At 38.4% G+C, this 15,193-nt stretch overlaps 1 protein-coding gene across 1 annotated transcript in view; it reads left to right on the top strand.

Moving 5' to 3' along the window:
- Positions 1-15,193, top strand: part of FBN2 (fibrillin 2) — a 240,438-nt gene that overhangs the window by 219,727 nt on the left and 5,518 nt on the right. Inside the window, exons 56-63 of the mRNA XM_072840875.1 lie at positions 1,159-1,284; positions 2,744-2,950; positions 4,055-4,180; positions 5,745-5,867; positions 7,201-7,317; positions 7,938-8,066; positions 10,263-10,382; positions 14,888-15,119. Coding sequence (XP_072696976.1) covers positions 1,159-1,284; positions 2,744-2,950; positions 4,055-4,180; positions 5,745-5,867; positions 7,201-7,317; positions 7,938-8,066; positions 10,263-10,382; positions 14,888-15,119 — 1,180 coding nt within the window. The remainder of the gene's footprint in view (positions 1-1,158; positions 1,285-2,743; positions 2,951-4,054; positions 4,181-5,744; positions 5,868-7,200; positions 7,318-7,937; positions 8,067-10,262; positions 10,383-14,887; positions 15,120-15,193) is intronic.

The following is a 15,193-nucleotide window of genomic DNA, read 5'->3' as shown; positions in this document are numbered from 1 at the left end:
ATAAAGGGATGGAACAAAACACTGGAGAGTAAATACTGATTTAAAAAAAAAACACAAGCAAAATATCAACAGATTAAAGATTAAAAATTAAGGGACACCTGGGTAGCTCAGCAGTTGAGCATCTGCCTTCGGCTGAGGGTGTGATCCCGGGGTCTTGGGATCCAGTCCTACAGTGGGGTCCCTCTGAGGAGCCTGCTTCTCCCTTTGCCTATGTCTCCACCTCTCTCTGTGTGTTTCTCATGAATGAATGAATGAATGAATGAATAAACTTTTTTAAAAGATTAAAAAATATAAAGATGAAAGCAGTTTATCAAAAATATCTCATTATCATGAGCTACCTTATGTTCATAATAGCATAGCTTCAAAAAAAAAGCTATAAGCAAAATGTACAGAATATCAAAACACAGTAAGAACAAAATGGGATTTTAATAAAGCAGTTTGGCCCTAATTCATCACTAACAAAAAGGCAGCACTACTTAAATTCCTTCTGCCATCCGTGGCCCTCACGTACCACACTGCTCCTGTGATTTTTATTCAGAACTCCTCTGGAAGCTTGCCCTGCATCCCTGCCTGTGTAGCATTGACCCTACTCTCCACCCGCCCCCAACACCTTCCCTTGCTCTGCTCCCAGCTCCTCTGTCCTATCACTTCACCAGCACACTCTTCCCCCAAGTTCTTTCCCACTTTGGCTGGTGTCTCAGGGCAACTTTATGTCCTGTGGAGGCCAGTATTTCATACACCACCACCCCCCTTCCCCACGAGGGCTGAGGAGCAGAAAAGAAACATAGTTGAGAGAGAACCCACCTGGAAGGATGGAGTTTATTTTATTTTTTTTTAATTTTATTTATTCATGAGAGACACAGAGAGGCAGAGACAGACAGAGGGAGAAGCAGGCTCCATGCAGGGAGCCTGACGTGGGACCCGATCCTGGGTCTCCAGGATCACACCCCGGGCTGAGGGCAGGCTAAACCGCTGCGCCACCCGGGCTGCCCAGGATGGAGTTTAAAAGGAAATCCATACTCACATATGACTAGTTTTAATCCATCTGATTACTATTTTGGTGAGGAAGTTTTAAATAAGATACAACCCACTAGAGGATAATGTGTAAATGGCAATTTTGTAGTCTGCTCATCATTCACCCTGTTTGTTTTCCCCAAGATGAAAATGAATGCAGGACCAAGCCTGGAATTTGTGAGAACGGGCGCTGCGTTAACACCATCGGGAGCTACAGATGTGAGTGTAACGAGGGATTTCAGTCAAGCTCCTCAGGCACCGAATGCCTAGGTAAGGGACATCTCAGGGTGTTTTACTTAGTAAATAAGACATCTCTTTTATGACATCATCACAGAAGAACTCCACATACATATGCTTATCTGCTAAAAAAAAAAAAAAAAAAATTCCCCCAACCTGAGTAATCCATACACTTCTCCCTAAAGGTACACATCTATTAATATGATGTATTTCTGCGTGTGTGAGTTGTATGCACATCTATGTGTAATGTAAATAGCCATCTTTAATAGTCTTTCCAAAATTAAGATTAATTAAGCCCCGTGGAAAGAGTGACTTTAGTAAAACTTACATAAGGGGATGATTTAATTCCAAAAGAAAATATTTGCTGTGTGAGGTAAGCTTTGCTGTATTAGTAATATTAAAGCACATGCCACATTTCAAAAATGCAGTGAAGGTTAGTTTTTATTTTATGTTTTACAAAATATTTTCTTATGGAAAATATAAATCTCAGCCATTATGTTGTATATTAATGCTAAAATGCATACATTATAAACCATTTCAGTTCATTATGAGCAGGTGTAAAAGTATGGAGTAGTAAAATTTAAGGCAAACAGAGAAATAAGAGCACTCATCGCTTGATTTGATATAAAATAGCATGTTTCAGCGAGGTCAGATTTTTTCTCCAAATGATGTCATTGCATTAAATCCTAGGAAACTGTTAGTCTGGAAAATAAATTGTGTTTACTGGTGTCTCCAATCTAGATCCTTACTAACCAGACTTTCCAGCAACAGAAAAAGATAACCTACATAGTGTAATGTACTTTTCTGTTCATGTTAGTAAGGGTTCACTGGGACAGTTCATGAAACCATATTAAAGATTTATTTGCCTACTTACATCAGAGAAATTCCTCTATTTATACTAAAAAAAAAAATCTGCTTAGTCCAAATGTTTGAACAATCCTTTATATGCAGAAAAGACAAGATTGGATTGAATATGTACCAAGATTATAACATCATCTAGGATTTGCTTTTCAGAAACAAATTCTGATGCTCATATGCTTATTTAAAAAGAAATAATTTAATTTGATTTTTATTTTGTGTTCTACAGGAATGGTAGTTTACTACTATCAGTTGCTGATGGGTTGAAGAAAAAGAAACAAATCTATTTCTTTTTTTGTTTGTTTCTAAATTTTTTTTCTATTTTTTTTTATTGGAGTTCAGTTTGCCAACATACAGCATATCACCCAGTGCTCCATCTATTTCTTAAGCACAGTATTGTTTTTTGTTGAATTTAATAGATTCTCTGTAGTAAAAGAACACACTGTGGACTCATTCTCCAACTTTATAATCGTGAAGCTATCTTAAACAGTGTGGTTATTCATATACAAGAACACTTATCTTTGAAAAACTTTTCGCCAGGAAGAAAAACATTGACTATCCTGTTTTATTTGAAGGTGAAGATGAAGCGTCGGTTCCGTGTCATTGATGCTTATTACCTACATTGTTATTTCAGACAATCGACAGGGACTCTGCTTTGCAGAGGTATTGCAGACAATGTGTCAGATGGCGTCCAGCAGCCGCAATCTTGTCACCAAGTCAGAATGCTGCTGTGATGGGGGACGAGGCTGGGGTCACCAGTGTGAGCTTTGCCCACTTCCTGGAACTGCCCAGTACAAAAAAATATGTCCTCATGGCCCAGGATATACCACCGATGGAAGAGGTACGGAGCTGAGGAAATTTGTGCACATTTTCGGTACAGTGGATTGATTCCGATTAATTTAAAGGAAAAGTGAAAAATTGATATGATAGCTAAAATATTTGTTAGTATATGTGCTTGTATGTGCTTTTTGCTAATGATTAAGAGATGTTAAAAGATGTACTCTTCATACTGAATCTAAGAGGTAGAATTTCTTAGGAAGCTGAAGCACAAAGTTTAGGTGACAGTAAGTCATTTTCCTGATATCACACCCTTTCTAAGGTTTCGACTTAGGAGTGGAACATACCTGTCTGACCCCAAAGGCCATGCCTGTAACCCCCAAACTATACTTGCTTTATTTAAATAAGTGTTGCTCATTTGAGTGTACACAGGGACTAAGTCTGTTTGCCACATATTTACAAAGCAGCAGGTCTCAGAATTGGTTAGCAGTTTCCAGGTTTTTGTTTTTTTTTTTTTTTTCCTCCCTCAGTCCATTCCTCATTTAAGGAATTTCTATCAATCTAAAGACTAACTTGGAGGAAATTCTAGCCTCTGACCTATTATTTCTCTTTGTTTCAGGCTTTTTTTTTTTTTTAAACCACTTGATAGACTAGTGTCCTGAAAAAAAAATACCATTTTCTTCCATTACTGTACAGACTATTGGCCCTGGGCCCGATTACTCTGCTAATGAAACCCTTTCTTCAGAAAGTCTAATCCAAGTGTGGATGTGAGGTCCAGGCGTGGGAAATCACCACAAATCCCAGATTAGTTGGACTTCAGAGAGGTAGCTTTCTACATCCCGCCAAAATAATTCATACTTAGATTGTAAAATGAGTAGACTGCAGCAGGGCTTTCAACAGAGCCTCCATTTATTTGCCTCTTCCAACCACTGCAGAATATTCTTGCTTTCCTTCGCTGTTCCCATTCACCAGAATGATGAAAAGGTACCGGAGCGCTGTGGTGACTGTTGGTTGCTAGTTATTTCACGTCAGCTCTGTTGTTTCTCTTAGGCTCTGAGCAGTTTTCTCCTTGCATATATATATATATATATATATATATATATATATATATATATATATATTAACTTGTGTATTTGTTTTTATTTGGGTTCTTTTCTCCCATCCACAGATATTGATGAATGTAAGGTGATGCCAAACCTCTGCACCAGTGGTCAGTGCATCAATACCATGGGCTCATTCCGCTGCTTCTGCAAGGTTGGCTACACGACAGACATCAGCGGCACCTCGTGTGTAGGTAAGGCAAGGCGTCTGTCCGTCTGGGGCGAGGGTGACTACTGTTTCCTACCAGTCGCTGCTGGCAACACAGTAGGTGTACCCATAGAGAGTTGGCATGTACCTTTCCTACAGTCATGCTGTGGCTCTCAGTAATGCAGTTCCTGATGCCATACTCACTGTCCTTGTGACACACAACTCTTCATCAGAAAGTGTTCAGTCAGGGAAGCAGAAAAAGTTTTTTTAAAAAACCATTATTTCACCATTTTATATTTTAATTTAAAATTATAGGTGCACCTTGTCTAGTTCTTGATGATGAAAGAAAAGGGCTTCTGATAATGAGCATGTGTTTTAGCATACGTACAGAGCGCGCATTGTGCTTGCTCCTTGTTGCTGGTTTTTTGCATAAAACCTATGACTTAAGCCTCATGTGAAAATTACCAGTTGCAAAGCAGTGTCTGTACAGAAACCACCTACATTTTTACAGTCTCTTTTTCTAATCTGATCTTTTACCATCTCACCCACACTATTGCTACACCAGTCGAGGGCAGGGAGTGGGAGGCTTGCTTCTAATGAGTCTTTCCAAAGCATTTGACAGAATTTTCAGTGAAGGAGAAAAGCCTCTTCTCCTCCATATTTAATCCACTTGCATGTTATTCCATCAAAGTATCTATTGTAATAAATGCCCCTGACATGAAAAGGTTCATAGAAACCAAACTGATCCTGAGTAAGCATCGACGCACTTGGTTGGGCAAGAGAGCACACGATCATGAGCTTCCAGCATTCTGGGGGCATCAGTCAGTATGTTTTATGAGGAAATGAGGATGGTCTGCTGTCCATCAGTCCCAGCAGAAAAAAGGTAGCCTATTCAACGGAGGATGATTTCAGGACAGTTGTTTTGGTTAAAGATGTGAACAGAGCATGTAGAATCCATGAGGCATGGTGCCATATCTGGGCCACAAGAAAAGAGGGAGATGTTTGTGAACCTGGAAGGAGAAAGTTGTGCACAGAGGGCCGCTTTGACAGATGCTGTGACCTGTGATCCAGTGACCCAGAGCCCAAGCCATCTTGCAGAGAGGGGGTGGAAGTTGGAGGACAAGGGGAAGGAGAGCCTTCTGGTGGTGTGCATGCCATCCAGCTGCCGGGACCCAAGAGCAGGGTGCGCCTGGGTGAGGCTCTGGCTCTGGAGTGGCAAGCCTCAGGTCCCCATGGTGCTCGGCATGTCAGCTAACAACTGAAAAGAACGTCTTCATATCCATGTGTCAGAGGAAAGAAACTCTTACTTGTAAGAGAATGATCCTTGAGCTGTAAACCCAAGTACATAATTCTAAAGAAGGCAGTGGATTTTTTTTTGAAACTGGACAGTTGTCTATATGCTACCTTTACCCAAGAACCCTAGATCGATCTACAGAGTAAACCAATATGTTATTTTCAAGAAAACTGTTCTGGGCATCTTTTCTCCTTAGCTCTTCTTCCATTTTAAGTTGAAGAAGAAAGGAAATAGGTGAAGTAAGGATGTAGAGGGAAGAAAGAGGCCAGTTGTTCCTTGAAACTAGGAATTTACTCTTGACATCACTTTCACTTAGATCTTGACGAATGTTCCCAGTCCCCGAAACCATGCAACTTCATCTGCAAGAACACCGAGGGGAGTTACCAGTGCTCGTGTCCTCGGGGCTATGTCCTACAAGAGGATGCAAAGACGTGCAAAGGTGAGGGTAGCGTCCCCAGCATATCTGACCCTTTGTCTCTCCTTTCAGATCCAAATTCAGCTGGTCAGGGACTGGTTCACCTGCACTGCCTTCATGAAAGCCTGTCTTCCTAGGGGCCACTTTATGAGTTACAGAAAATTTTTCCAGAGGACACATTTTAGGAGGAAGGGAGAATTAAAGCCCTAATTAGATCTGCTTGCTTCTTAGAGCAGACCACGCAAATGGATAATTAAATGAAATTAAAGCCAAAAATATTGGTGAGGGAAGAGATTGAAACAAGCACCTAAAATAAGATTTCTTTTGCTGCTTATCTAGGATTTTATTTCCTCTCAATTATCTTTATTACACATTTACTGCAGAAGATTGAAAATGCATGGGTGAATTTTTTTGGCATAGGTAGTATTAAAAGTAATTATCAAACTAAATTAGACAATTACTATCGCTCCAGTGCTATACTCATGCATTCAGTTTTATTGTAAACCTCGCCTGTGTGAAATGAATGGATTGAGGAAATTCCTAACTGATTAAATTTTTGAAATACAAGTTATTCTTAAGAAGATGAAATTTTATTTCCAAGGAGAAAATAATAATAATTATAGCAAGCAGTACTGTTCTCTTAGATCTATTTAGTGAACCATTATGAGTCAATTTAATTTTTCATGTTATTAGGAGTGCAATAGTGTGTGTTTAAGCTTTAAAATAATGAATTAGTGTTATATATATCTTATATTGCTTTGTACATTTAAATATATTATCCCATATTAAGTTTTAATCTAACCAAAATCACATTTCAAGTTTTCTATTAGTATAGTCCAAATATAAATTCAGTTTATCACCAGGATTACAGATGCTGTATTTTTGCTTTCTCTGATATTTATCACAGTGTTTTCATTTGGATCCTGAGAGCCTGACTCTATGCTTGTTTTCAGACTTTCATCAATTTCCAGCTTCTGTTTTATTTTTATTTAAGGAGTAAGTGACAAGGCATGTACTAAACTGTGCACTAAATACAACAACTATAACCTTGGGATATTCACTTTGAGAATAGTTCACAGAAACCACCATGGCTCATCCATTCAGTTTCTTATTTTAAGAAAACTTTGTGTTACATATCACCTTAGCCATCCTATCTGAGTTGCCCATAATATCGATGCTGCTTAAGTCTGTGAAAAAGAAATTACTTTCATATGCCTGTGGAAGTCTGTCTGTAAAGCTTCCAGCAAAATTCAACAAAACTCCTGAATAGAACATATACACATCGTGTAGCTTCATAAGAAAGGATGCAGAACCAGGTAACCCTGCTCTGATTTTTACTGGTTTCTCTTTCACTCAGACCTTGATGAATGTCAAACCAAACAACACAACTGCCAGTTCCTCTGTGTCAACACTCTGGGAGGTTTTACCTGTAAATGTCCACCTGGCTTTACACAGCACCATACCGCTTGCATTGGTAAGACGAAACTACAAGTGGGAAGCTTTGTTTATTCTGGGTAGATGCATTAAAATTGTACTTAAAACAGTAGAATATTGAAAGGCTCAGTACTTCTATTTAGAACCAATATGATATAATTACTGGTCTAGAAATGTTGCTAAGAATGTAGGTGTTTTTTCATAAGAACAGTATCCAAAGGGGAAAAAAAAATACACGAGGTTCAAGCTTATTTAAAGTCCGACACATGTATAGTAGGCATATTACAAACAGTACCTTTATGTTGCATAACCACGTGTTCAGACTAAATATGAATAAAGGCTCATTGTAATTTAGAACATGCTAATAAACATGGTAGGTTACTTCATGTTAGAAGACACATATTAAGAATCTTTTAGTCTGCATTATCAAAAACCGTGTCCTCAGTTGACCCAAGATAATACTCTAATTTCACCTCTCTCGAAATAGTTTTTCTCTTGCCACTTTTGCCTCTACCCAGACAGTGAATCCTGGCATACATTTCCCTAAAGTTTTCACATCTTGCAACTTAGACTTTCATGCCTCAGTTTTCACTTCATGTAGTGAAATCTGAGTCATGTAATGATTGGGAAGCTTGACACTCCTCCTTCTTGCTTTGCTAGACAACAATGAATGTGGGTCTCAGCCTTCACTCTGTGGAGCAAAGGGAATCTGTCAAAACACGCCTGGAAGTTTCAGCTGCGAATGCCAAAGAGGGTTCTCTCTTGATGCCACTGGACTGAACTGTGAAGGTGAGTTTACTTGCTCAAAAATCCTTAATCTAATACAGCAAACTATTTTTCTTTTAACTTCCAAGCCTTTAAAATGAGATCATTTCAAAAGGGAAAAAAAAAAAAGTATTTATGAAATAGAACTCAGCAATTGATATTCATTCATACATTTCCATATATCATGTTGGGGGCAGAGGAAGACTTTAATATTATAGGACAAAAATTCTATATGAAATGGGCTTTGAAGTAACTGAGGTCTTTACCTAATTACTGATCTAAAGAAAAAAAAACTAAAAAGGAATTCTGTAGCTAATATGGTATACAGTAGTGTACAAATATTTCAGAAAAAAAAGATGGACTTTTGTTGCATGATGACTAAATGTATGAAAGTTAAGTGTAAGAAGGGACCCAGTTATCAAAGAGAATTGTAAAATGTGTGAAAAGCACTGGGGAATGTGATTGCTATTTCCATTTTATTTGTTCTGAGACTCCTGATTCATGTTCTTCTCTACAGTGGGCATTTTCTATCAAGCCACTCTTCCAAATAGGTATTTCCTGTAAAGTCAAAGGAGGCATTTAACTGGGACTAAAATAAGAATCTGCCTATACTCAACAAAATATTGCACTGTTCCCCAGGATCTCCATTGGAAGTGCTAGTACAAAATTGGTACCTTTTACAAAATACTCATGCCAGGGATTATAAGACTATACACATCCCCTTATATTTTTATAAACTGTTGCAATTTAAGTCTTTATTGATTTTAGTCCCCTTTTATTATTCTTAGAAATTTATGAATCTGGATTCTAGAAATATATTCATAGTTTTTAATATACTCTTTATAAGAAGTATAGGACATTTATAAATCTCATATGTAGCCAAGAAAAATTCAATTTTAAAAATTTCCATTTTAACGTTTTATATTTGAAGCCCTTGAAACTTTTAAAGTATGCTGAACATACAGCTGCTTGCCACGTGTGAGTTCAGCCTGTGACCATCCACATAAGATACCATTTATTAATTATCCATATAAATTTGTTATATACACATCAAACATGCCAATTTTATTCCACTCTTTATGAGTAGGTTTCAAAGCCTCAGTTGTCATTCCAGAAGAGTATGCATGTATGGACAAAGAAATTTTTCCATATGTTGTAACAATACCACATCATATCTAAAAATAACATATTTAAATATTTTAATTTTGTATCTAATCTCAAATGGTAATAAAAATTTTTGTGTGCTTAACAGTTATACTTTTTAGGTATCTCTGTAGTGCTTGTATCCTCCCACGTGATCTTTTTTGAAAGATTGATTGATTTGATTTATTTGAGAGCACAAGCAAGTATGAGTGGAAGGGGCAGAGGAAGAGAGAATCTCAAGCCAACTCTGCGCTAAATGCAGAGTCCCATTAGGGCTCAATATCAAGTCCCTGAGATCACAACCTGAGCTGAAACCAAGAGTCTGACATTTAACCATCTGTGCCACCCAGGTGCCCCTCGAACATGAGGATTAGAAGTCTGAATCACTTTTGAATCTACTGGAATATAAAATGCAAATATATTTATATCACCTACCAAATAAGTCACACCATATGCAGTTAATCCATCCAAAACATGTAACATTTGTGGTTGCTATTGTTGATTTGCTGAAATGAAGATGTTATTTCAAGAGCTGACAGGGATGGTCGGGTGGACAGCATAACAAGGTGGGTTCTGGGGCAACTGGGTGGCTCAGTCGATTAAAGCAACCCACTCTTGGTTTCAGCTCAGGTCAAAATCTCAGGGTTGTGGGATCAAGCCCCACATGGGGCTCCACAATCAGCAGGGAGTCTGCTTGGGTTTCTGTCTCCCTCTCCCTTTGCCCCTCCCCCCACCTCTCTCAAGTAAATAAATCTTGAAGAAGAAGAAGAAGAAGGAGGAGAAGGAGGAGGAGGGAGGAGGAAGAAGGAAGAAGAAAAAGAAGAAAGAAAGAAGGAGGAGGAGGAGGAGGAAAGAAGGAAAGAAGAAGAAGAAGAAGAAAGAGTGGGCTCCTATCTCAGAACCATTCTTTGTATCACCGCTGACTAATACCCATGTGACTTGGAAAAACTCCCAGCCTCTCTGTGTGTCTTATTTATTAGTTCCCCTGATAATAGTTAAGCCAGGTTGTATTTGGAGTGCATTTAAGAACAGTAGAGGAAAGGGTGCGTAAATATCATGCTGGGATTGTTTTTGCAGATGTGGATGAATGTGATGGAAACCACAGGTGCCAGCATGGCTGTCAGAACATCCTGGGAGGCTACAGATGCGGCTGCCCTCAAGGGTATATTCAGCATTACCAGTGGAATCAGTGTGTTGGTGAGTGCTCTCTGGTTACATAGCATCTGCTTTTCTTACCTTAAGGTATCTTTGTGTAAGATGAACAAATAATAAAGGTTGATGTTTCAGTGTAGCCTTTGAATCCTAGAACTTTAACACCAGTCCTTCTGAGGGATGCACAGGGATCTGTGACACTAGTCTCTGTATTTGTGTTTGAAAATATCCAGAATACAAATGTTGTTTTAAGATACCCAAAAGGTAACTAAACTAGAGCTTTTATAAACTTAACTTTCTGAAGATGTTGTCAAGATTCATCATTTGCCAAGGTCAGGGGCTTTTCTTCATCAGTCTCTTATCTTTAGATTTGGGGTTGAAGAACTGCTCTTCCATCTCTTTCATATGAATCTAAATTAATTCAGATCAGCTTAATGAGGACTATCCCTCTGTGCTTTCCAGTTACATAGATTTAATGAAGAAGGTTAAGTATTTGAAGGTAGAAAAAGTACCTAGTTAGGGCTAATTCTGTTGAAAACTCTAGACAAAAGAGTTTGTAAAATAAAATCTGTAGGCCGTCAGCCCTGTTCTGGCATTGATAATAGTCAGTGGAAATTCTCCTTTTAAGGGGAGATTGATCAAAGAGAACAGTATTCTGTACTTGAATAGCCAGCTGATTCACTTAGCATATGCCTCATTTCTTGGCTCCACCTGAATGCACTTCATAGACCTGCCATCCAACATATTGTGACATCAGATGCCAGCCTAAAGGGGAGCTGTGGTCCTGCAGAGAAACCACGGGGTGCTTTCCTGTGCCTTTGCAGTGATTAAATTACCACACGTGTTTTTCAGATATTTCACTGTGAGCATTCACTAAATAAATTAATCTGATTTTATCCTTTGTGGTCTTCTCAAAAGAAATTTCTAATGACAGTTTAGTGAATTGAGAAGAGAAAATCAAGATAAATTTCCTAGGAGGGAAGCCAATTCAGTGAAAGTCACAGAGATGCTCTGGTCTTGTGCCAAGCCAAAGACAGATGCTTTGTCACCCCACAAATAGACACCCGGACAGAGAAATGCAGAAGCCATTGATGATCAAGAAGTTACGAACAGATTTTCAAGGATTATTAGGCAGTCAATCAAAATGATTTCCTAAGTTTACATTTCTTTTCTTCCCACACAAAAATGTTGCCAAAGTCCTTAGGCCCTCATTTCTTGATTTATAAACAGAGGCATAGTATAAGCACACTCTTCAGAATATAGAGAACAGTACATTTTTAGATAGCTGTTAAAGCAGTTTAAAATAATTATATTGCTTTGTTTACTAAGCAAAGTGGAAAGACTCACCTTTTATAAAATAACATGGACTTCTTGGCTAATTTGGTGGGTCTTAAGGCAAAAGAACGATCTTCTAATACTTCATAGGTGTCAGCCTGTTAAATAAAAATCTCTTTTATTTATTTATTTATTTATTATTTATTTATTTATTTATTTATTTATTCATGACAGACACACAGAGAGAGAGAGAGAGGCAGAGACACAGGCAGAGGGAGAAGCAGGCTCCATGCAGGGAGCCTGACATGGGACTCGATCCCAGGTCTCCAGGATCATGCCCTGGGCTGAAGGCGGCGCTAAACCGCTGGGCCACCAGGGCTGCCCTAGAAATCTCATTTTTAAATTGATCCTCAGTATAATATAAGTAAGAGCATACATAGAGAATCATCTCAATTTCCAAGTTTTTAAGTTTTCTGAAGCTTCTTCCTATAAAACATCTAGAACAAAAAGGGCTGTAGAGTTTTTCAAAAAATCAGTCTGACTTGAAAATCAACACCGTATGGTACATCCTAATTCCCTTTTGAAGTGCCTCTGAGTAGGCACTTCAGCAAGGCAGTCACCCTACAGCAGCTCACACAGTATGACAGCAGGGATTTATTTTGAAAGGTTCTAGACTCACCTGTGCAGGATTGAGGACTCAAGGTGGTCCCTACTTTAATTGCTGACTTCCTGGCCTTGAATCCACATAATTCCAGTTGGAATTTTAACCCAAATATATGGCAGAGATAGAATTAAATAAACCATCAGGAACTAATAAAAGCAGCATGTTACCAAAAGAATAAGACTTATGACAAAATGCAAATTGAAAGGCCACAAATTATTTTTATCTGTTCCTGCATGTGTGAATATCACTAGTCATTTCATAGGCTCGAGGAGGGATGTGCAGAATGAACAGTTTCAGATTTATGTGATCTCTCAGTAAATGAGCAAAACTGTTCCTAGTCAATGCATCAGATAATTTAAGTAATGTTAAACTGTTAATACTACTGCCAACTTAAGGAAAATGGACAGTTTTTGTATTAATACTGAAAAAAAACAGTTTTAATTCAAATGAATACTTTAAGATATTCCCAGTCACTTGCCAGAGAACACCTATACCATTCTGGTACATAGACTGTACAGATGTAGGAAGGTAACATTTCTAAAATGTTTACAAGCATTATGATTATTCAAAATTGAAAATAAGTGAATATTAACATTTGCTCATGAAGAAAAATAATGTATCAGTGAAGTTTTTGGTTTTGTAGTATTCATTAACTCCCACTTGCTTCTGTGGTCGCTTCAAAATAATGTGAACACAGCTTGGTGAAGCGTGAGTCTGTTCCAAGTACGTATGCAGCATGAACATATTTTCAAAGTGAGATTACCTTCATCCATAAAAATACACCACGATGTACATTTGTAACATACAAACATGAACTACAGCATGGTGCTTACAGAAACATTACACACTTTTAAATGTTCTTGTCAGTAATACGTAAATGACATTTACTGAAGTAATGGGTTTTGCCTGATAATTTCTCTCCCTAACACCATGTCCAATACTATATTCATAGCAGGACCATTTTCTTAATTATAACCTAATTTACATTCTCTGTTACGAGAGAAGTACTGGATATAAATGTCAGATTTAATGATTAAAGCAGATAAGCCTTCGTAGCAGAATGCCCAGTCTTTCATATACAGAAATAAAACAGCAGTTAGGTCTATGTCGTAGGTAGCCTGGTGATTAAGAATTCATTTAAATACTTTCTCCTCATGAAATGAAGACTAAGAATTTATACATATTAGGTAATCCTAGCAGGTTTCATATCTAGAATTCTCTCTTTGTTGGCCTGATTTAATTCTGAAACTGTAATCATAACACACAAGTTACCTAATAATATCTGCCCTTTAAAACAAAACAAAACAAAACAAAAATATCTGCCCTTTCAGTAACCTGTGTGTGCTGTACTTAATGGAGTTATATTTCCTGTCTGAGAAGCCTGGGCACTGAGAGACTGTCTGCATCCTCCATAATCTCACTGAGCTACTGCAGATATGCACTTCCCTGGAGCTGTGGCATCCCAGACACACATCTACTTGCAAATGGACCATTTCCCCACGTGGGCTGAAACATAAACTTGTCACATATTCAGTAAACAGACACATTGTGCTCATTGGAGTCACAAGAATCCAAAAGAATTCCATGGAACAGATGTGACTTCTGCCCAGGGTGAAATGTGGATTATAATAAAGCCCAAAGGAGTCAAGCCACATGCTATATATATCAACCAGACAGTTAGAGGAAAATTGCAATCTCCAAAGTTAAAAAGCACAATCAGGCTTTAATTTTATAAAAGTAAGAGCAACTGAAAGTATAACCTATAATTATCCTACATCAGGAATTTACAGTGTAAGGTTAGTTATTAAACAAGCAAAACTTAGGTCAGCTGATGGCTGGATGCAAACCTCTCTCAGAAGACACAGTGTGCGCCTCATGGGTTCTCAAGTAGTAAAAGCATACTAAATTTTCAGTCGAACAGATTCAATTAAATAATGTTTCTTTCAATTATTTTAATTGAGTACTTAAAATTTTATGTATATTTTCTCTTCATATAGAATGAATTTGGGAATTGCTGGGAGAATGTAGTGTACCCAGATACGGGTTGTTGTTGTTTTTTTTAATTGAGATATAATTCACATGCCGTAAAATCTTTTCAAAATGTGTACAGTTCAGTGGTGGTCAGTATATTCTCACCATCACCATCACCACAATTTCATCACCCCAGAAAGATACTCCATACCCATAAGCAGACATTCTCTGTTTTTCCCTCCCTGCAGCCCCTGGAAACTAGTGATCTACTTTCTAACTCCATGGAACTGAGATTCAGACTTTTGAAATAACCTTCAGTTCAGAGAATAAAAGTAGAAGGACTACAGATGTCTCTCTCCAAGGGTTGCCATCATATTGAGAAACGTAGCCCAAACAGAGCATAAAAGGGTAGAGCAAGGATTTTTTAAAGCCATATTTTAGGGGGATTCTTTGGGTTTTGGTGTTTTGTTTTGTTTTTTCTAATTTTATATGTTTTGCCAATCAACCATCAGAATAAACATTTTTAAAATATGGTTCTAGAGATATTTCCCCATAAAAACCGTCGTGACTTTGACACTGGGCTCTTCTTCACCTCAGCGCCCCTCCCCCCACATAAGAGCTTCTTCCTTTGTGCCCCTAGACGAGAACGAATGCTCCAATCCCAATGCCTGCGGCTCTGCTTCCTGCTACAACACCCTTGGAGGTTACAAATGCGTCTGTCCCTCTGGGTTCTCCTTTGACCAGTTCTCCAGTGCCTGCCACGACGTCAATGAGTGCTCCTCCTCCAAGAACCCCTGCAATTATGGCTGCTCCAACACGGAAGGGGGCTATCTCTGTGGCTGCCCTCCCGGGTACTACAGAGTGGGACAGGGGTAAGGCTCCAGGGAAGCAGGCGTGGTCCTGGCACAGCAGGGAAGTGAGTGGTGATTAAAAGTCTAGGAGGCAA

The sequence above is a fragment of the Canis lupus genome, chromosome 10 (assembly GCF_048164855.1).
Source record: "Canis lupus baileyi chromosome 10, mCanLup2.hap1, whole genome shotgun sequence".
Taxonomy (NCBI): domain Eukaryota; kingdom Metazoa; phylum Chordata; class Mammalia; order Carnivora; family Canidae; genus Canis; species Canis lupus.
This window is presented reverse-complemented; position numbering and strand designations above follow the sequence as displayed.